Raw genomic sequence first — 21,803 nt, forward strand, 5'->3', positions numbered from 1 at the left:
CAAAATCAACAGATTAAGAAGCATTTGGTTTTTTAGATTATTGTTATTATTATTATTAGTAGTAGTAATGCAGAACCACATGTATAAAATTTCTCATTTCTCCAATGAAACCGTTCCAGCTTTATAATTTAATAATTTTTGAAAATCACTACCTACTTTAGTGTACAGTATTTGGAGGGAGATTGTTGATAATCCCATTAAAATGTACTGGTGTTGGCTAAAACTGGATTTGAATGGGTGGCTATAAAATAACAGGTTGCATATTTCAACCAAAAAGAGTGAGTCTCCAGCCAAAAAAGGAAGTCCTCCTCCTCCTCCTCCTCCTCCTCCCTGCTGTTTGGATCACAGTAAAGCTAATTTTACCTTATCAGTGCAGTAATTTAGCAAGCACAGCTTGGGTTTCTGTCGGTTAGACCTGGACTATTGTCCAGCGCAGCTGTGGTTGAGATAAACCCTCACTCGGAACAAAGTCTGACTGACCTTTACAACCAAAATCTCACTTGCTTCCCTCCAAACTAATTTATCAGGCTTGGTTTTCGGCCTAGCCGCACAGCAGAGGTCTGAAAGAACATTACGAAGAGGGTGAGTGAGCAAGAGAGGGACGGGAGAGAGGGATTAAGATGACTAACTGGTCCCTCCTGTTTTTCAACTGACACTTATTGGAAACGGAGATAGCAGTTAAGCATAAAACTGAATTATCACACTGTATTTCCGTGATGGACCATGAAACTGACAGACAAGTAGAGGTATATACACTGTCCACCAGTTCCACACCTGTTACAGTATCTCTATCTATCTATCTATCTATCTATCTATCTATCTATCTATCTATCTATCTATCTATCTATAATACTAGCAACCTGGAAATCCAAGTTATATACTGTACCTACAAGATCTGGCTGTTTTGTATTACAGGGTTTTGAAACTGCCGAAAGTGTACAAGTACAATTTGGGACTTTTTTTTGTGAAAGAAAGGAACCTCTACAAAAAATGTGTAAGCCAGGAGGTTGTGGTGTAAGCTGTTGACTCACTGACCTTTTTAGGAAGCTACTTGACCCTCTTGTTAGTCAGTCCCGTCCTGGCTGTAAAACTATATACAAGCAGAACTCTCCTGTGGAAAAACAAGATTGCTGTATTTCAGTAATGCTGGACAAGAATTCAAAATAATTACAATACTGTACTTAATAGTGATATTTGATGGGGGAGGAGGAATCCGCTGCAGATATAAATACCACAGCGATCATTTTAAAAATATACATGTAGGGTCTTTCTTTTAACCCTAAGTGCCATTGTCCACATTTGAGGACAGGCTACTTTGTATTGGCATCTACCTGTTATTTAAATTTTCTTTTCAACTATATATTCTTACGATAACTGGCTCTAATTTTGTTAAGTCTAAATGTATCAGATTACATACAAAGAAAAATGGATTAGGTACTTAGTGGGTTAAAGCAGGAACAGGTAAAACTGCCCAGCAAAAAGTTATTTATCCACCGCCACTATGTGCAATAAATGAATAGAGCCTTAGGTTTGCACATTTATAAAAAAAAGCTTGTCTAATCATGCATGTTTATCACGTAACAGATTCAGGTGCATTGACAGGCAAGTGTTGGGGGGGGGGGGGCTGCTTCTTTTGAGAGGGGGGTGGCGGGGCTCAGAAGTAGCAGAAACGCATTGAAACTTCTGTGTTGCACTCTGTCATCCTTCAGCTTGATGAGCACTTAAAAATGGAAATCCAAAATCCCACTGTCTGTCAATCTCTTCATGACAATCCAGTGGAGAGGACAGGAGCGGGTTGGGAATGCGGCAGCTCAAGTGGCCGCGAGTGAAGACCCCCACTCCAGGCTTGTCAGCTCGCCCTTGAGTCTGCCCGATTGCTGGGGTTCCCAGGGAGATGAGAGTCTGGGAGGAACACAGGGGGATTAACTTTTCACATGGCTCCGAGTCTGTGCCTGAAAAGACCTGACAACCAAACAGCTTTATTATTAAAAAAAAAAAAAAAAAAAAAATGTTTGCATGATGGTTCAGAGAGAGGATTTGGGAGATGGAGTGTCACATATATATATAAAAAAAAGCCCTCCTCATTTATGCTTGATCAAATTGTTTGCCCCCCCCCAGTTGGGAGGAGACTAGGAACATGGCTTTCACTCCTCAGACATTTAAATGTTGATTGTTGCTGCTATCTTTACCAAGACCCTAGTTCTTAGCATTGTTTTGCAGTGAATTACAACTGCATTAAAAATACAAAAGCAAAGATTCTGCATGTGAACCACTTTGGATTTAAATATCGTGAAGTTTACTAGCACATCGTAGGGTCAAGCAAACAATAGGTTTAATTAGATCTCCACAATACAGCTTCCATGCAGAATGATCATTGTATCTGGCCCTCTGCAGTCATTGTTGGATTGGAAAATTGGGCAGTACAAAACAGAAATCACATGTTTTATAATACCAGGTTCCTGTGGGTCCTTTCTATATTGACTAACCGGTGCTATCTTTCAGACATAGGCAAATAGCCTGAAACCAGTGTGGCAATTTAGACACGCATGTACAGTATATCTACACTTCTCAGCCAAAACGGCTTTAGATAAAGCAAAAAAGGTCAAGAGCCAAGGGATCTGATTTGGTCTGTGTGGTATCATGGTTTGAAAAAAGCTTGGCCACTCACTCACTGCCTGACCCTACACTTGCCCACCTTGTGCCACTGTTAAACTTGGTTCAGGACCCCACTGAATGCCAATCTCACTTGAACTGTTAGGCACCAACCTGTTTTGTAATGTATATCTTGCATGTCTGAATCTAGGGTAATGAGCATGAAATAATAATATAGGCTTATGTTATATGTGAGATTTAGTATGGATGAAGGTAGATACTGTACATCCATGTACATGCACACATACACACAATAAGAGAAAACAATAAGTCGTTTTGCACACGTGACTTTCATTATCTGCAATTAATTGCACTCTTCTAAAGTAAGCATTTCCGTAATTCAATTTGCAGTTGTCTATCTGTTAGTGTGACAAATAAGTAATCAATTTACGCATGTAAGAGAGGTTTCAGGAGGCAATTGATAGAAGATGCAAGCTTTGTATTTCTCGTTTCAGTTTTCTTATAGACAATCAGAGAAACACTCCGTTGATTATGAAGAGGGAAAAGCTATTCCTTTTATATTTTACTTTAATTTTTTTCAAAACACTACAGTGTATCAGTGCTTATCACTTTCCAATATGTTTCTGTTCAAGAACACGGACACACACACACGCACACACACACACACACACGTGAAACTGCGTTTTCACTTCTTGGGGCTGACCTTTTTCCTGCTCTGATGAATGAACTGTCAATTGGCGTTAGTGAGAAGAATCAAAACAAATTGTACACAGAGAGTTGTATTGACTTTCTCAGAGACTGAATCAGGAAGTCAACCTCCGTAAACTGGGCACTTATTGTTGCGATCACCAAGTAACACTGGAGTCGCTCAAGGGCAAGGAAAGAGGGTGCGGTACTTCATTGCAATACAGCAGGGCCTCAAGACTTCCTCAGGCAAGCTTTTTATCCAGTGCCCTGTACAGTTAGCCTTATAGTCAGGTGGTTGTGTTTGTCAATATTTTCTTTTAAAATGATTACACAAGTTGGGTGTAAGAAACGCTAGAACTTTCCCTTTTAAAAAAAGATATTGAAATCCTGCCACTTTACATCCTGTTGTATACTCTTGCATTATATAGGACTGTATCCTCTATAGATTGAAATATTGTTCCTATTGTAATTGCTAAAGCCCCACTTTGATATGGTGCAACTGTATGATTCATAGCTTTCTGTGAGCTATGCATATGTAGTGAAAACAAGAACTGTCAAACCTTTATTTTTTTTTGTCTTGGGTTGAACAATTGTTTCACTTTTTTTTTTCACTACATTGCCAGATAAAAAGGCACTTTGCTCTTACTTATGTTTTGCAGTTCGGTTTTCAAGAGAGACATTCATGAACAACCCCCCCCCCCCCCCCCCCCAGGTCCATCCATCTCATTCCCAGATAAACCCTTCCTTTATTCCTTCCTGACACATTATCCAGTTTGTGTAAATGGAGCACGGAAGCCGAATGGCGCAGGGAAAGCGGATCTCTACGTTCAAGTAAACAAAGTGGGAGAGATTTTAGACTTGTCATATCCACTTAAAAGCTGTTACCATCACAGGACCCGTTTAATGTATTATAGCTCTATCCTGTATTCATTACCAAAGCCCCAGCAGTTGAAGGTATGAATGTTTGAAAGAAAGCTTGCCACACTTTCTAGATACAATACTGATCATTTCAAATCCTGCATGCTGAAAAAATTAATAGCCCTTTTGTAAAAAGAAAATTAAAAATACATATGAGTGACCCTGAAATGCTTTAAATATGAATTCTGTGGGGATAGAGGAAAAGAGAAGAGGTCATGAAAAAAAATGAAAGTAGAAAAGTGACCAGAGATAAAAATGAAGACGGACATCCGGCTGGGACCAGCAGCAGACTAATTAGAGAGTAGAGTACCAGTGTGTTTGGGAGGGGAGGGGGGGGGGGGGGACAGGCCGCAGACGCACCCCCCAAACAGTGTTGCAAAGAGCCAGGAGCTGAGCAGGACTGGCTTGCATTGTTCCTGAATTAGCCAAAGTCAGGAGTACCTAAATAGGGCCAAAGAAGTGAAGGGGAAATGAAGGTTAGGCCACTTTTGAGCCTGTTAGGCAGCCCCATTCAAGGGGTTATGAAAGGACTACAAGCCTCCCTTTCTCTGAAGTAAATTGGGAGGAAATGTGGCCATTGTCCTCTGTTATGAAGTGGCTGGATTTTTATTGTGAGGTGCCTACCTATAGATGAGTGGTGAGACAATGGGAGTGGATGTGCAAGGGTCAGAATGAGGCCAGGGAGGAGCGAAAGAAATAAAGGAAGAAAACAAAACATGCATCCTGCTAATCCTGTTCAGTTTTATACTGACAGTACTTTTGATGGTTGTTCCCTATGCTCTTCCCTTCTCTGCACTCCAGGATCCTTGTGCTTCGTCGACACCCCATTTTGTTTACTGTTTGTAATCCGTAAAAGTATTTTTTTTTTTAGCTGTAGGGTTGTCGCAAAGTGGTTTGCAATGTGCAGGTGTAGTGGTGATGTGAATATGAAACAAAAGACAGACAACAAAGTTCACGGTTTTATTTTTATAATCCTAGTCTGGTGACCACAAAGAATAATCCCAGGCAATACACAGCAATGTGTACTGCACTGTTCCAAAACAACGGGTTGCAGTCCCGAAATAATAAGACACAGTTCGTAAATAATAAACACAGCAGAACACACACAAAGACACACACGTTCACAAGTCCAGAGTGAGTGCTATAGTGCCTATGGCGTAATACAATTTATCCGTGTACAATGGTGCAGTGTTGTCCGGGTTTAGTGCTGGCCTTAAGTGACAGCTCTGGATCGTGTTAGCCGTCAAATGATAACAAACAAGTAGATTTTTAGACACGACGAAACAAACAAAACACTCAGCTTAACCATAAACAAAGGAACAGATCACCTTGCTACGTCCCCTTAGTTAACGAGTGCAACCGTTTCTCCTCCAATCCAAGGTTGCCACATCACTTCCCTTCTGGGGCAATGACTTGGTGTAGAAAATGCATTGAGTGATCGGGGAGCTTAGATTGAGTTCTTCAGCAACTTGACTGGCTACTGACTTCATGAATTCACCAGTAGGACAATGGCCAGTGATTTTAGTAGTACTGTAAGCAGCTCCCTGCTGCAGATTTCAACTATGGTGCTTTTGTTTATTTCTAGTTCATTGCCTGTAGTACAGCTGATTTTTTTTCTTTTTGTATTCTTAAATTTGGTTTTGGGGTGAGGTTGGGGGGGGGCTAGATAGAAAAGGCAAAGGCTTCTGACAGCTCCGGCTAATTTTCACTCCATTTACCTCTCTATGAAAAACCATCAGCACTACAGAAGTGCTGCTAACCAATTGACCTTATTCAATGGTGGAGTGATATGCTGGGAAATGGGCCAGGTTTGCTGTGGTGCAGAAAAGAGCAAATTAGACGGAAGCTTTATTCTTTCTTTCTTTCTTTACTCTAAACCCCCCTCCCATTTTTCCACCACCCTGCTCTAGTTAAGTTTGTTTTGGCTCAAGCCTGCCGTGCTGGAGTTACAGGTGAGGGAGGGCGTTAGTCCAAGAGGAACGTCTGAAGAGCCATGAGAGGCTGCTGGGACTGCTGAGACCGTGGCTCAAGCGGCCTGCTGTAAGTGTCTGGGGTCAGGTGCCTAAGCTACTCACCTTTTTAACAGTGAAGAATCTCTATGATCCTTATAATGTACAGCTACCCTAGTTAAAAGGCTGTGGTTGATATTGCTCTTCTGTTTGAAAGATGTAACCAACAGCCCGTGATTTCACAGCCCACACACTGCTTACCGTCTGTCCCTGTGTACCTCCAAGTACTGTCGCAAATTTCTCTTTTAAAATGTCCTGTTCAGTCGCATAAAAAACAGCAACGTGCTTGAGAGAAGTAAAACAATATAAGGTTCAGAAGGCAAAACGGCACAACGCATTTGGTATATGATTATTATGACTTTCATGACATGCTGCTGTAATATATAGATAGATAGATAGATGGGTTATGTATTATTATGTCTATATTATTATTTGATATTCTACTGAGAAAGTAAGGTTGAAGTTTAGCTAATATCGCACACCAACTGTTTTATAATACAATCATTTCCATATGCTACCTCCAGGATAACAAATATCCCAACATGTGATGAAAATGTGGTAAGGACATAATAATATGTGTCTGTGCATGTTATCACTCTTGCCCCCTCCCTTCTCCTCCTGCTATCTGAGCACCTCTGGCCCCCACGCAGTGCCCTTCTGTATTATTTCTTTCTGGTCTCTCTTGGTACCCTCTTCCTCTAAGTGCCCGGAGGCCTTCCGGAATTCCCCTTCTACATTCTGCCCATGTCCGCACCCTCATTAATCAACGTCAAGCTGGCCGGAGCACAACAAGAGCAGTATTCTTCCTCTGCCCCCTCAGCCCTCATATATCCCATTGTTCACCAAAACTGATTCACATGGCAAGAAAACAGCCTATGCAACAACATGAAAGAGATGAGACAAAAAAATGAAAAGAATCGCGAAAAGAAGAAAAAAAGAAGAGGCATTTGTCTTTTTTTTTTTTTTTTTTTGCTCTCTCAGAAATACTCTCAGTAATACTCGGTGGATGATCATTTTAAATTATTCATAGAGAAATGAAACAGCCATTGAAAAGTGAAGTGTATGAAGGTCTTTGTCTGCAGCTCATTGTCCCTTGTCTGTCATTAACCTTTACTGTAACTCTGGGCAGGGTAGTGCCACTTCTGCTGCACAGAGGCATGGGAAAATATATTTCCTCATGTCATGGAAAATGTTTCTGAGGTATTTTGTGCTGATGTGAGGTTTAGCAAAGTCAAGGATCGCTTATCGGGACTGTGTGAGGCATGCTTTAAACGATAAAGCACTGTGCCTTTTTTTTTTTAAAGAGCCGTAACAAATAAGCTGTTTAACAAATAGGCTGCACTGTACTGGCAACACAACTGTACCTTGTCTTCATAAGAAGGCTCTGTAATTTTAAAAGTAACTGTATTCCAAATGAATTGCATATTACATTTTTTGATGTTAAAGTAAAACGAACACAAAACATTATCTACTTTTTCTGGACTTTAAGGACTACATGCACCTAGATAGAATATTAACACCTTAAAGGGGAGGGTCGGCACAATATCTCGTTTTTTTGCACGTGCCTGATCTAGAAGTGACATATTGAATATGATCATTAAAAGCTAGGTGATTTTATGTGCAGTTGCTTCCTGTTGGCTCTCAGAATTCTTAGAGCTCTGACCCAGATGGACCCCTTTCTGTTCAATGCAGTGGGTTTTGTTCTGTCAATCTGGGTCGCCTGAAGGTCAGCTACCTAATTGTGTGGCGGTGTTTCAGTCAAGAACTTCCACCCCAAAAGTAAAGGCAGCCAGGCCCTAGTCATCGTGATCTAAACTGGATTTGAGTTCAGTTCTTCAGGAGTGAAAGGAGAGGGCAGAAGGTAGGGCTGCTTGGGTGTGAGATGAGGTGATCAGTCAACCCAATAAGCCAAGGATTTTATAAGAGGATATTTTTAAAAAAACAAAAAAAATCCCAGGTACTGTACTCTACGTAGACCTTGCATAGTGTAAACTGCAGATAGTTTAAATATACAGCAGGGCTGGTTAGAATGAGTGCTACTGGACATAGTTTTAGTATTTAGAGGGATTTGTTCTATTTTTGCAGAAGAAAAAAAAATCTTATTAATAATAAAACAATCCTCCTACATGCTTATACAAATAGGGGGCCGGCACTGGTGACCAGAGGTATGATGCTTAAAAAGATCATTTATAACAAGCAGTGCTTTAGAGGAATACCAGAGGGGAATGTTAATTTGATGATTTGTTATTTCGTATTCCTCGGAGGGGATAGTTTGCTGAATTGAGTCTTGACAGGGTTCAGCCCAGCCGTCCAGACACTCTCTCAACTCCTCAAGTTTTTTATTTTCTCAGAGAAAGGAACAAAAATACCATGACAGTCAGAGAGGATTTCTTCATGCCCATACAAGGTATTAAGAGGAATCTGATCTGCAATCACCACCTCCTCCTCCTCCTCCTCCTCCTGTTTCTATCTGCCACTAATGCTCTGTGTCTGGGAAGGTAGCCAAATGCCACCAAGGACACTCTGGTAATAAATCATCCTTATTTCAACATCTGCAAGCCCCAAAGGCTACCCCTAGCCAGGATGGACCCTCTCTTTCTCCCAGTGTCCACGACTGACAAAACAGCTATTGTCCGTGCCCTAGTGAAGAAGAACCCTCTTTTCTTCTTACAAAAGCCGTCTGAAGCCAAGATGTGGGCTGCCAAAGAAGATGCCTATGTCTCTGCAGGGAGCCTGAGTTTCCCTCTGTCTCTTTATTTCTCCGTTAATACTTTCTTCTCTCGTGGGGGTCACACACTAGATTCCCCTTTCATTCAGCCCCAGAGTTTCAAACTCACATAAAGACATCAAGCAAAGAAAATAGGCAGAAAGAGATATTAGGCATGCCTGTCACTTCTTCAGTACTTTTATCCAGGGTGGAAAAAGAAGTCTCTTTTTTAGAAAGTTTAGAAAATGATCCCTGCCAGAGAGGAAGAAAATGACTTGGATGTATTGAGAAAAGAGAAAGTAAGTCACTAACACTGTGTTGCAATGCTGCAGTGGTTTGGCCGGTAGATGGATTGCTGTACAGAATACAGACTGAAGACTGCAGGTTGCGCAGAATGTTTTTTTGAGACTCATGAATGAGCCTTGCACTTTCCCACCATTGCTCAATCCCAACAATAGAAAGATGTTTTCTGCAGGTCAACAGCATTTTGCACCACTGAAGGCAATGAAAGTTCTAGTAGACAGTATGGTACCATTGAGGAACAAGATGGGTTGTACATCCCAGTGTGCAAAGGCATGTAGGCGCATGCATTGTGTTGATGTTTGTACAGGACTGTATGTAGCAGTATTTAACTTACTGCCTCCCTTGAAAACAAGACTTCTGGTTAGATACAGAAGATTGTACAACATGGACCTGTAATCGGTATCATTATGATGCATATAATTATTAATGTATCTAATGCTCCTTGATTAAAGGATAACAGGTTGAAATGTAACAAATGATGTTCTTTTAATAATCCACAGCTAAGGAAAGGTGAAAACAGGATACAGAATAAAAAATGTTTCAGTCTAGAGAAACTACAGCTAGTATGGTGGAATGTGCTGTCTCTAAAAAGGTTTACAATTTCTGTAAAATACATTCAGTGCAAAAAGTACACACACTAAAACATTGATTTTCAGGGAAACCATAGGCATACATCATGCAATAAAACACTGGTAACAGGAACTCCAAACTGCATTCCTAACCAGTTATTCTCCCAGCAAACATTTTTATTTCCAATTAGCACAAGAAGAATTGCTAATTTGCTGCAGTTGGACAGGCTTGACGTCTCAATCTGCAAAGTGTCAGGGCCATGAAAGGAAATGTTTCACACTGCCCTGGAGAGCGAGGCGGCCTTCAGAAGAGGGTTGAGGCAGTTGGCCCAGCAGCCAGATTGACTGTCCTGGATGCTAAATTACTCACACAAGATGTACATTGTCTGCAGTGCCAGCACCGGAGCATGATCTCTCTTTGGGGGGTGGAAAACTGCAGAGTATAGGGACTTGTTAGCCTTAGCTTGCTGTCTGTATACGGCATGTTGCTCATCCAAAGGGGAGAAATAAGCAGATGGAATGCACTGTAAGTGTTTAAGCATAGTCTAAAGAAAGCTTTAACCCGAGCAACCCAAATATTGTCAACGGTGAAGTTCAGCGGCAAAGTTTGCCTGGTTTTCATGTCAAATTATAAAGCGTTACCCATTGGACTGTAGGATTTTGGCCAGAATTGTATTATTTTCCTTGGGAAGAAAAATGAAAAAGTGAGTTATGAGAGTTGAGTAACTGAGAGCCCCAGACATGGCTGCAAAATATCGTCTTTATCAACCGTTCAAGGAACCATCCCAGAATAACATTCCCTGAATTTCCCTTTGCAGCTCCTAATGGACAGGCTCTGGGTTGCTTTCTCTTGATAGTCCCATGAGGAGCTGTGTCCCCACTGATAAAACCAGATTTCTAGCCAAAACATATGAGCAGCTAGCTCCATTACAGTACACCCTGCGTCCCACCACCCCGTCCCTCTTCTCCGATCCCTTAAAACAACCCAGTGCATCCTTTGCATTAAACAGAGTCGGATTCCAAAGCAATTCCCCAATTTCCAAGCATTGCTAATGGGTCTGTTATCTAGTCTAGGGCTGAGGAGCTATAACACTTTCACCAATTCCAGTGTGACGTTCATGTTTGCGTTGAGAACTGTCACAGCACTGATTCTGTGGTTTCCTTGCCTTTTTGACGAAAACCTGTACTGCAAGATCTTTCACAAGATACGTAGAGTATGAGTGGTGCAATTTCCCTGCTGGTCGGGTTTTTTAATTTTTTTTTATTTCAGCGCTGGTTTTGACAAGTTATACCCAACCCACTCTTGTCAAGGTCCGTTCTGCTCAAGCTTCAAGTCTGAGATTATAACAATCCCAAAGAATTTCAGGTGACTGGGTAATAAAGCGTTATCTTGTTCTAATAAAGCCAGTTGTGATCAGACGAAGTTCATCTCCAGAGCATGTACACAGATGGCAGGTGTTCACACTATTCAGTTTTTAATTAATAGCACCAGTTAGGCTAATTCAGGAGGTTGCCAATGGCTTCGCTAGCAGCAGGCAAACAGGTACAGTTCCCTTCAGGAACCATTTCAGAGAGGTTTGGATTTATAACAAGAGGTCAGTACAGTGTATTATAGGGAATATGGGAGTCAGGACCGCACTGCATTATTACACCTAGTTCTGTGTTATAAAGCAACGGCTTGTGAAGTGGGAGCACTGTGTATGCTGTAAACCCAAACTTGTTTTCACTATGTATTTGACAAGTAAAGTTTGATGTGTTTGGCTCAATAAACTTGGCTCGGCTACAGACTCGCTATGCGACCAAACCTTTAATTGGGCAAGTCACTGGTCCCACCCAGCTGTAAAAATGAGCAGGAGCAGAGCCTCACTGTAAGGATCTAGCAGCACAGCTGGCCATTCCTGTTTAAATCATTATGTTAGCTAGCTTGCTTACTTACCATTCAGCAATAAGCTGTACCTATGTTTCCAAACCTCCTGAGATCATTTGAAAGCATGCAAGATACCTAAACAGTAAAAAGCTTTATAGACAAAGCCAAACCCGAAGCAAATATGGTACATAAAAAATAAATAAAAAAATAATAAAACGTAAGATCTTTTAAATAACCAATTCCTGATTTAATCAATGTATTATTTAATTAATTAAAGTGGCTTCTTGAGTCTTTTTACAGGCTTTCCTTCCTAAACGCACAAGGAAAATCCATAGGATCTATAGAAACTAAACTATACGTGAAGGTTCGTCTTTTAAGGTAATCGCCTGTTTCAAGTAAACCGGCAGCAGTGAATCACGGGTGCGCTATGCGGTGGGAATGGATAATCAATTTCATTAGCTGCATCAATCATCAAGGCTTGACATTTATTATGGTGATGATGGGTTATCTCGTGGACTTGGAGACAGACGGGCAGAGATAAATGGGTGATATCTCTTGGCGCAGGAATAAATACTGCACAGAGATCACAAGAGTGAGAGAAAGGGAGAAATACATCACTAGGTTTTCACTCCCGACCGGTCCAATATAGTAGAGATTTTATTTGCATTTTGGATAATGATCAAGTGCAAAGGACTTGGGAGGGGTGGGGTTATGCAACATTGAATAGTAACAAATAATGGCAGGTGTGAACTTTATCCGTTTTAGGCTAGTAATGGGAGAAACCCAAACTCTTAAATAATTACCACTTCTGGGTTTTCTATTGTGTTTTGGACATGAGATTAAAAGTGCTGGCGAGCTGTTTTAGGGGTCGTGTTTCTTTCAATGGTGATCGAAGGAGACTGGTTTCGGGGCTCTGCAGTGAGCTACATTAAGTCTAACACACAGCCCCCCACAGTGTCCAGTATCTGAAGTTTCATTCTTTCACTTTTAGATCAGTATTTAACACTGAGGTTCAGCACACTTGCCAGATGGACTGTAACCATTTGGCTGGTACAGGGATTATTCTTGGCTGGTTAGATCATGTTCCTATTAAAACTTTCATTTCAGCTGCATTTGGATATTTTTGGTACCACTCTTTTACATTTTTTGTTCATCACTTTTCCCAGAAGTGTTCTGTGTCATGACTATTTTTATTTTCACAAAAAAAAAGTGCAAGAGGGGAGAGAGAGAGAAGGCGCATTTGTTCGTACCTTAAGCGGCTCACAGGATGAAACCCCATACAGTCCTGCCCTCCTCCCTGCCTGCGAGACCTCGGATGAATTGAGATCTAACAATTGGACCGACTAACAGGAATTCACATGGTTCAGATACACTAAAAGAAACTTAATACATTAAATGACAAATGTTTCGACTAGAAGTTGCAGTGAGTTTGTAACCTTCCTGCCCATCAGTGGCTTGTGCCATGGTAGTTTAAATACTGTAGGACTGGCACATTATTGTAGCCTGCCCAATTTATATAATAATATTACAAAATAAATAAATAAATAAACATACATTTTTTACCTTATAATAAGATGAACAAACACACAGGGAACATTTATTCTACCCAGTGTGTTATTGTTAATGTGACTCCCAGTACAAACATTTTAGATTCCCAGTACTGAAGTACAGGCTTTCAAACAGGCCTCTATACATCATAGCCCCCTGATCCTCAGGCACTAATTGGGGGTCATTCTTCTCACTCTGTCACCTGGGCTGACAGCCGCCAGGCCCGTCACATTTAAAGAGATGACTCTGCAGCATTGAAGGCATCAGAATGACAAACCCCACCCTTACTGTCAGAGCGTGCCAGGCAGGAATACATTCCCAGACACTGCAGCCTCCCAAGAGCTTCCACTAGCGCTATTAGAAATGAAACAATTAAAACAACACGCAGCTTCGACTACCAAACGTCGACAATTTCTGATTTATGAATTGTAGAATTTAAGACAACAGGTTTCCTGTTTTTCTTTCGCGGTGCTGATCAAATGTTTAAACTTTTTTACTTACAAGTTGGCCTGGTAGGCCAAGTAATAGGGCTAGAAATGAATGGAAATGTATTTAATGTTAGTTATCGGTCTGTCTGTTTTGAATACCACTCATAGCTCAAAGGGAGGGGGCCTCTATCACAGCCATAAAGTTTGCTGGTATAGCCAAAAGTTGACGTCAAATTGTAAAAATAGTCTTCTGTTTACATTAGATTCAAAGCTCTTTCAAAACAAACTGGTATTTTGTAGCTCCTAGAAAGTAATGTCATTACCAACTTCAAAATGTATATCAATAAAGTGTATAAAAGAAAAAAAAAAGCCACAATGGACATGTCTTGTTACTTTATTTTATTTTGCTATCACTATATTGTCGATGACAGAAAAGCTTTTTTTCAGTCCACTCCTGTTGAATCTCACTGTATTCTTGAGGTGAATGATGTTTTGTCAGTTGAGCAAACATACATTTTTCCATAGCCTTCATTAAAAATATGAGCCATTAGTGGAGTTAATAAATTAAACTGTCAGTAGGCACAAGCCTTAATGAGAAGGAGCTTATGCCTTTTTTTAAAGAAAAAGACGTTTGTGCTTCAACAAAAGGGTGTTTTATAAAATTACGAGGTGTTTGCCTTGGCATGACGCTTGCAGAGATTTGCTCTTTCCTATTGATGACCCAACTTCGTAGATCTGCAGTGTTTTGAAGACATTTTGCAGACAAAAGGACCATTGACTGACTCAGGGGCTTGCTCCATACGTATCTCCATTAAAAGACATTTCGGAATTGGAAAACCAGGCAAAATGTTCAATAACACTGAGGTTTTATGGCATATGCAGTGGGTTTTTTTTTTTTAAAGTGGAGTATTCGTGAAACGTGGGCTTTAATGCCAACTGCAGGAAATACATGGTCAAGAAATGTATTTGGTTGGAAAAAACATAAAGGTTTATAGAATGGCTCACCACCAGAGCAGGGACTGACCCAAACTTAAACTCTAGCTAAATAAAGCACATGTTTGTGCTCATTTAGACTCACTTACAGCAGCTCACAAGAAGCTGTTGATTTTAATGTGTTGCTGGATCCAATAACCAGCTCTGCTGGCATCATCAAAGCCAGGCTTAGGATGTAAATGTATCCCCCCCCCCCTCTCCCTTATCATTCAAAATCATGGAAGGAAGTACCTTTTAAAACCCAGGCACGCATTGGCAGGCCCGTAGAAGAATTATTCCTATAGGGAGATTCTGAATCATACTCTTCTCAAATACTGGTTCCTTGTACTTAACCTACAAGGTTGCATTCAGCTCAACTTTTGCATGGTGGTAATAAAGTGAAAATATCTAGTTTTAGTTGTGCTGCTGTTGTCCCAGGGCAGAGGCTAGGTGACCATGCAACCCCCCAGCGCACTGCAAGCGAAGGTCTTAACCACTGTGCAAAAGAGCCAGGCTTGTGGTTACAGAGCTTTGAACCTCATCTTCACGAAGGGGGACAGAATAAATAACAGCAGTGTGTCGCACAACACTGCCCATTACACTATAATGCAATTCTGTGTGTGTCTTTTGGGTGTGAAGACTCATGGTCTTGAAGACTAGTAAAGACCCAAATTCACCCCAAGGATCTTTTATATCCATAAAGCAGCGAAGATGATATAAACTACAATGCTATGAATAGTTTCCAGCATAAGTGCTGTTCCTACACATATTTACTTTTAGGGAAAAGACTATGGACAATGGAGGTCAACTGATTGGTCCCAAATTCACAGTGTCTTTTTTTTATTCGTTTAGAAATCTTAATGAAACAGGTATACCTTCCTGTACGACGGCTGTCATCCTACTGTATTTTCACATGTTTTTAATGCTGGCAGGTTGCTAAATTTAAGGTAAAGAGTGTCGCTACTTTAATGGACTGTATTTAGTTTGTAAATTTATATTTAAGGCTTTTGATCCCATTTTTTAAATTCATATCCATTCCTCTCTGGGAGATTGACATCAGTGTATGTAGAATAACCTTTTTCTCTCTCTCTCTTCTGTATTGTGTGCCTTTGTGCCAATTTGTTTTCTTAATAAGCGTAATGCGATGAAAATATGAAGGCAGATGACAGAGAGAGGCCAGGGGCACTCTTTAATCTACAGAAAGCTTGCCCCCGTACAAACATCTATTCTTCCAGGACCGCAAGGTTTCCTAATTTATTGCTGTGGACTTTCAGAGAGGCTATTATAGCAAGATCTATCACTCCTTCCTTATTCACTTATGATTATTACTGATCATCTCGGTAAAAGACTTATCAATAGACGGTGTCTGGGCTGGAGTTCATTCATATGACTCGGTCAATACCGGGTTCAGTGCTGTGGACTAAAAGGACAAGGGAATAGGGTGATGGATGGAAGAAACATAAATAAAATCTGCCCCCTTTTTTAATAAATTTACATGACAGATATGAAACACAATGTCAATTTCTATTCCTAGTTAATAAAATAAAGTAGTGGTGTTTACTGCTGAGGTGCTGACCTGGCTTTAACCCTTTGGTGTATTTACTCTTGCGTGCTTCCAGTTGTACTAAAGAGCTATTCAGTCTGCCTGCATTGTGTTTCATTGGTATGGTACATAGTATATGAATAACCCTGTATAGTTCTGAGAGGTTTTGTTACTTCACTGCTATATCTACAGGGTCAATGCGTTTTGTTGCTACACCCTCTCTGCAATTCCCATAGATCAACTGTTAGCTTTGCTTAGTAATAAGCAAGCAAATGAAATTGAGACAACATCCTCCTTCACCTTTCTACGCACTTGCGTGTTCGTCAGCTGTGATTTTCACAGTATGTTTTCTCACATCCATTAACGACAGGCTTGAAGAGGCTGATAAGAATATAATAAGGTATCAAACAATCCCAAGAAGGGAGAGATTTAAATTAAACAACCCTCCTATCACTGATCTTGCTGAGCTTGGCAAGACAAATGCGCCATTTACTATCAGTGCACTCTCACTATTTGTCTTGGCTAAAAGTTTCAAGTCTTCAGCTTATTAAAGTCATCATAAATATATTCTATCAGATTGTTGTTCAACTTCCTGGTATTCACAGTAGAAATCTTTATCAGCAGCTCATTGTGGAAATATGTTTTAAATAGCGATAGCCCTGTTCTAGTTTTTGCTGGTTCGTTCTGATATCTTTATAAATCCAGAAATAACTTATTTATATACTGCAAATGCAGTGCTGTGCAAAGAAAGCAAGGGGACTATAAATTACAATGACAGACTCTGTATATCCTGCAGGAAATGAAGCACTGCAATGAACATTGACACGAGAGCCAAAATTACAAAACAGGAGGCTATTGAATATTATGTTCATGCAAATCTCTTGGGTGTCTAATGGGCTTCTGCGTAGTGAAAAATGTATAGAACTCTCTGGGATACCTTTTATTTAAATGCAGATTATCCCACTGATAAGTATGATCATGCCTTACTGCTATTTTACCACTATAGAGTGACTAATTGCAATGCTCTCTTTTGCTCTTTATATAGTGGTGCTACACACTCCCAGTTTTTGATTATATTGATTCTTCTGTTGCCATTTAACTATGTACTGGTAACTATGTTTGTTAGTGCATATATATATATATATATATATATATATATATATATATATATATATTGTAAACGAATCAGACCCACTCGGGTTCGTTGCCCCTTTAAGAATGCGACCCAGAGACGAGAAATTGATTTTTTTTTTTTTTCAGCACTCACGCGCTATTTTTTTAATAAACACAGACGTAAAACAAAATACACAAAATAAACACCTAGCTCTTTTGAGCACTAACTACACACGCAGGAACCTAACTATCACAGGACGGCTAAACCGTTTCCCTGTTCCACACACTTAACCATACAGGTTTGCACCGTACCTTTCTCCGGGACTGCTAGGAAGCAGAGCACTCCTTTCTGCCTCCTTCTCTTTAGCAGCCTCGAGCATACTGCCTGTTCTCCTTTTAAACTCCGCACCTGGGCCTAATTTCCAATAGCGCCCAGGTGCGGATGATAATTAACAATAAAACAATTAAACAATTAACAAAACAATAAAGCAACACAACCAAAACAGTGCATTTTCTAGCAGGGAGGTTTTAACCCCCTCCCTGCTGTTTCTCATAACCCGCTATGTTACAATATATATATATATATATATATATATATAATATATATATATATATATATATATATATGGCAGCAGTGTGGAGTAGTGGTTAGGGCTCTGGACTTTTGACCGGAGGGTTGTGGGTTCAATCCCCAGTGGGGGACACTGCTGTTGTACCCTTGAGCAAGGTACTTTACCTAGATTGCTCCAGTAAAAACCCAACTGTATAAATGGGTAATTGTATGTAAAAATAATGTGATATCTGTATAATGTGAAATAATGTATAATGTGATATGTTGTAACAATTGTAAGTCGCCCTGGATAAGGGAGTCTGCTAAGAAATAAATAATAATATATATATATATATATATATATATATATATATATATATATATATATATATATATATATATATTATTAATGCAAATTAGACAGCTGAGTTGCATCAGTTTGACTGTGTTTATAATTTCGGTAACACAATAGCTTTGTTTGCTTTTTGCAAGTTGTGTGGAGTGAGGGTGTTGCTGAGTATCTACAGTACAATCTAAAAGCCAGGCTGAGATCACAAGTGAGGTGGTCTCAACTTTAGTCCAGGACACAAAACCAAAATGCCATACAATACTTCACCGTCTGTGTCTTAACAGGTTTCCAGTGTATTAAGTGAAACAGAAAGTAGCATTTACTGCACACAAAATAAGTCCTCAAACGTTTGTCACCCATGAGTCAAATGGTGCTGCAGCACGCGAAAATCCATCGAGGTGCAGAGAATGCTGTGTAATGCCTTATAATCCTACGGTATGCAAGGCTAACCTAACACACTAAAGCTCATCTTTAGTCTTGTCATAACATACTTAAAAAGTGCATTGAAAGGTGCATTAGGTAAGATTATATGCTCAAGTGCATTTCGTTACTGTACAGGATGAGGGTGAATCACGTTTTACAAGGTTTCCTCAGCATTAAAGGAAGACCCACGATTCTCTGGGATGAATGAACAGATCCTCATCTAAAGTGTGGAATAAACAAGCCAAGCTCTTTTGAAACTGTCAGACCTGCTTTAGAAGCCAGGGCATCTCTTGAGATGTTTAGATATTGTAACAATGTTAAGGACAAGAAAATAACCAGGCTTTATTGACATCATTACCTCTCAACACAACACAACACAACACTGCTGTATCCTAGTTAAATGAAAATATAAGATTGTATAAAGTGTCAAAATATTACTGCACTGGTGTAATTCTTATATTACAGTCTACATAAAGATACAGGTATCAAACTAAGAACACCAGCTTACCAAGATTTCCAAAGTATGTTATAGTAAGTACATTATAGGAACAGTGATCTGGTGCTGGGATGTAAGTGGTCAGTACTAGTCAGTCAGAACTGAACCTCTGGTGGGGGGTAGCGACTGTATAAAAGACCCCATTCAAAGATATCTATCAATGCTAAATTGTCTTATGATACTATAAATAGAATGCCCATCATATTCAACAGAATATGACACTGAGAGGCCACAATGCGGAGACTAGCAGCCTGCCCTGGCCCCCTCAACTCAACTCTCAAACATCTGCACCAGAACCAAAGAGGCTGGGAGCAAGCGATTTGTATCTGACAGCCATGTGAATGAAAGAAATGGTGTTTGTAAGTCATGTAGAAATAACAGCTAAAGGTAGCATACTGCTGAAGTGTGGACAATTCTCCCACATATTCTTTTAATGACTATGTTACCTAAGCATTAAGGTAACGTTCATCTGAGATTACTGCTTCGCTGAGATGTTCAGTTTGTCAACCATGAGCAAACATGATGTTTTTATTAGTTTTATTTGCGAAGGATTGAAGTTCCACCTTGGAGTATTTCTCAATAGAAACTCAATTTAAAAAAAAGAAACCTTGTACACAATATTATCTGTTCAGTGTGTATTTAAAGAGAAGGAACATGCTCAGAAATCCTCATTAATCACCTCAGTGTTTGAAGAATGTTAACTGTCTCGGGTAAACAGGGCAAGTTCACACAGTGCGCGGGGCGAGGGAGACCAGGTGCACTCTGGGAGTTTTTTTTGTTTTGTTTTCCACAAGACTCGCATACAGGAGGGGCTTCTGGGAAAGTGTTAGAAGGCACAGTGCATCAATACATTGTGGACGAGACGATTAGGGTTAGCCTAGGACAATATTTAAAACAAATAGAACTGTATAGCACTGCCAGAAATACTTTAATATCGCCATACTATAGTGTATTGTATAATAAACCAGTGTAGTCAAAGACGGTCATTCCAGTCAAGGTCGTCTTCTTATTTTTTTTTGCCTAAACTGTTTAATTGATCAAATTGAACTTCTATTTAGGTAGTAAAGTTGTATTTTTGTTACACCTGTTTAATCTGGATTGCAATAGGACAAGATGTCTCTGCTCAGTTTACATTACATAGTATTTTACATTGTGCACTGACCTATAGCACACAAAAATAACACTATAGAACGTTTTTTTTAATATACATATTTACACTTTTCCATAAAAACATGCAAAAAAGTTTTTCTCCCTATCAAACAACATTGAACCCTTTTAAAGAGCAGATGTCTTCTACTGTATAATGAGTTTCGCAATGTCAGAAGTCTATTGGAATTTGTTGTAAAATATGAAAAAGTTCTGTTCTAAAGTTGAAAGGGCTATCAGAGAGATCAGTATTATTTTCTTCTTTTTTAAAAAAAATATTGACTGATATTCTCAGATAAGTTTAGTCAAAGAAAAATGCAACTATTTCACAAGGCCACGTCCGGATTTATTTATTTTTTGCTTGATCCAGTAACATGTGGTGCTGGTAAACTGTTCAGAAAGCTGTTTCAAAGCCTGAACAAGCTTTCCCTTCATAAACAGAATTTTCTGACGAGTTAGAAAAGACAGTGAACAACTTCTGCACAGTGTACAAGATAAATATTGATGAATATTCAATTTCACATCTTCTGAGATGAAAAAAACTGAGTGTCTTATACAAATTTCCTGTCACGCAAATTAACACCATCTACAGTACTGTGTGTGTGTGTGTGTGTGTGTGTGTGTGTGTAGATACATAGGTAGATTCAGAGAGAGAGATATGAATATTCATTTTACATGTTGGAGGGGGTGGACATTTTAGATCCAACTTTTCTGTCCTGTTGGTCAAACAATGTTCATTAATAAGCTGGATAAATATTGCATCAGCCTTGGCCCATATTATACAGAAACTTGAGTAAAATGCCTGTATAAACTTTGTATTGGATCATGTAATAAATGTATATTGAGCAATATTTATTTGAATTTTAGGAGCATGCCATCTCTGTTTCTCAACCAGTTAGTCATGGTAGCGATCTAATTATAATGATGCATTGTAACTCTCTCTCTCTCTCTCTCTCTCTCTCTCTCTCTCTCTCTCTCTCTCTCTCTCTCTCTCTCTCTCTCTCTCTCTCTCTTTGTCATTTTAGGAAATGCTGAACGACCATGATGTGGCAACACAAGATGGCTGCATTAAAAAGGTAGGAAGCGTTTTGTTTTTCTTCGAAAACATGTCTCATATTTCCTGAAGAATCCTAACAGGAAGGTTGACAAAATACCAGTGGGATGCAAATTGAATCCCAGCATTTTCCCCAGAAGAAACTTTAGAGGACCAGTTGGCAGACCACAGCATTACCAGCAGAAGTTAATGATGGTTGACGATGGTTGAACCATGACTAAAGATCTGGGACCTCCTCACTTTTGAAATCAGCGACCTCCCACGATTTTGTTTCAGATTACTGTAACCCTCAAAGTACTGTACAGCATTACTCTCGGAGCTTCAGCTGGTAAACATGATGTATAGAAGCTCCACTGGGGAGTTTATGAGGTACTACATTTATTGAGGGTGGGGCAGGCAGTTTGCTTTTATGGCCGGTGTCAAGAGGTCAAAGCAGAAAGGTAAAGAGTTCAAGTATAAACGTAATGGTCTGTGAAACAACAATGCTGAGACACCTGTTTGAGACCCA

General features: G+C 39.8%; 1 protein-coding gene across 5 annotated transcripts in view; it reads left to right on the forward strand.

Annotated features, from left to right (window-relative positions):
- The window catches only part of LOC131701884 (histone-lysine N-methyltransferase PRDM16-like), a 191,256-nt gene that overhangs the window by 73,053 nt on the left and 96,400 nt on the right, over nucleotides 1-21,803 (forward strand). For all 5 annotated transcript variants that reach the window (XM_059002477.1, XM_059002481.1, XM_059002478.1 and 2 more), the window contains exon 3: nucleotides 21,267-21,317. In XM_059002477.1, the coding sequence (XP_058858460.1) occupies nucleotides 21,267-21,317 (51 nt within the window). The remainder of the gene's footprint in view (nucleotides 1-21,266; nucleotides 21,318-21,803) is intronic.

The sequence above is a fragment of the Acipenser ruthenus genome, chromosome 27 (genome assembly GCF_902713425.1).
Source record: "Acipenser ruthenus chromosome 27, fAciRut3.2 maternal haplotype, whole genome shotgun sequence".
Lineage (NCBI taxonomy): Eukaryota > Metazoa > Chordata > Actinopteri > Acipenseriformes > Acipenseridae > Acipenser > Acipenser ruthenus.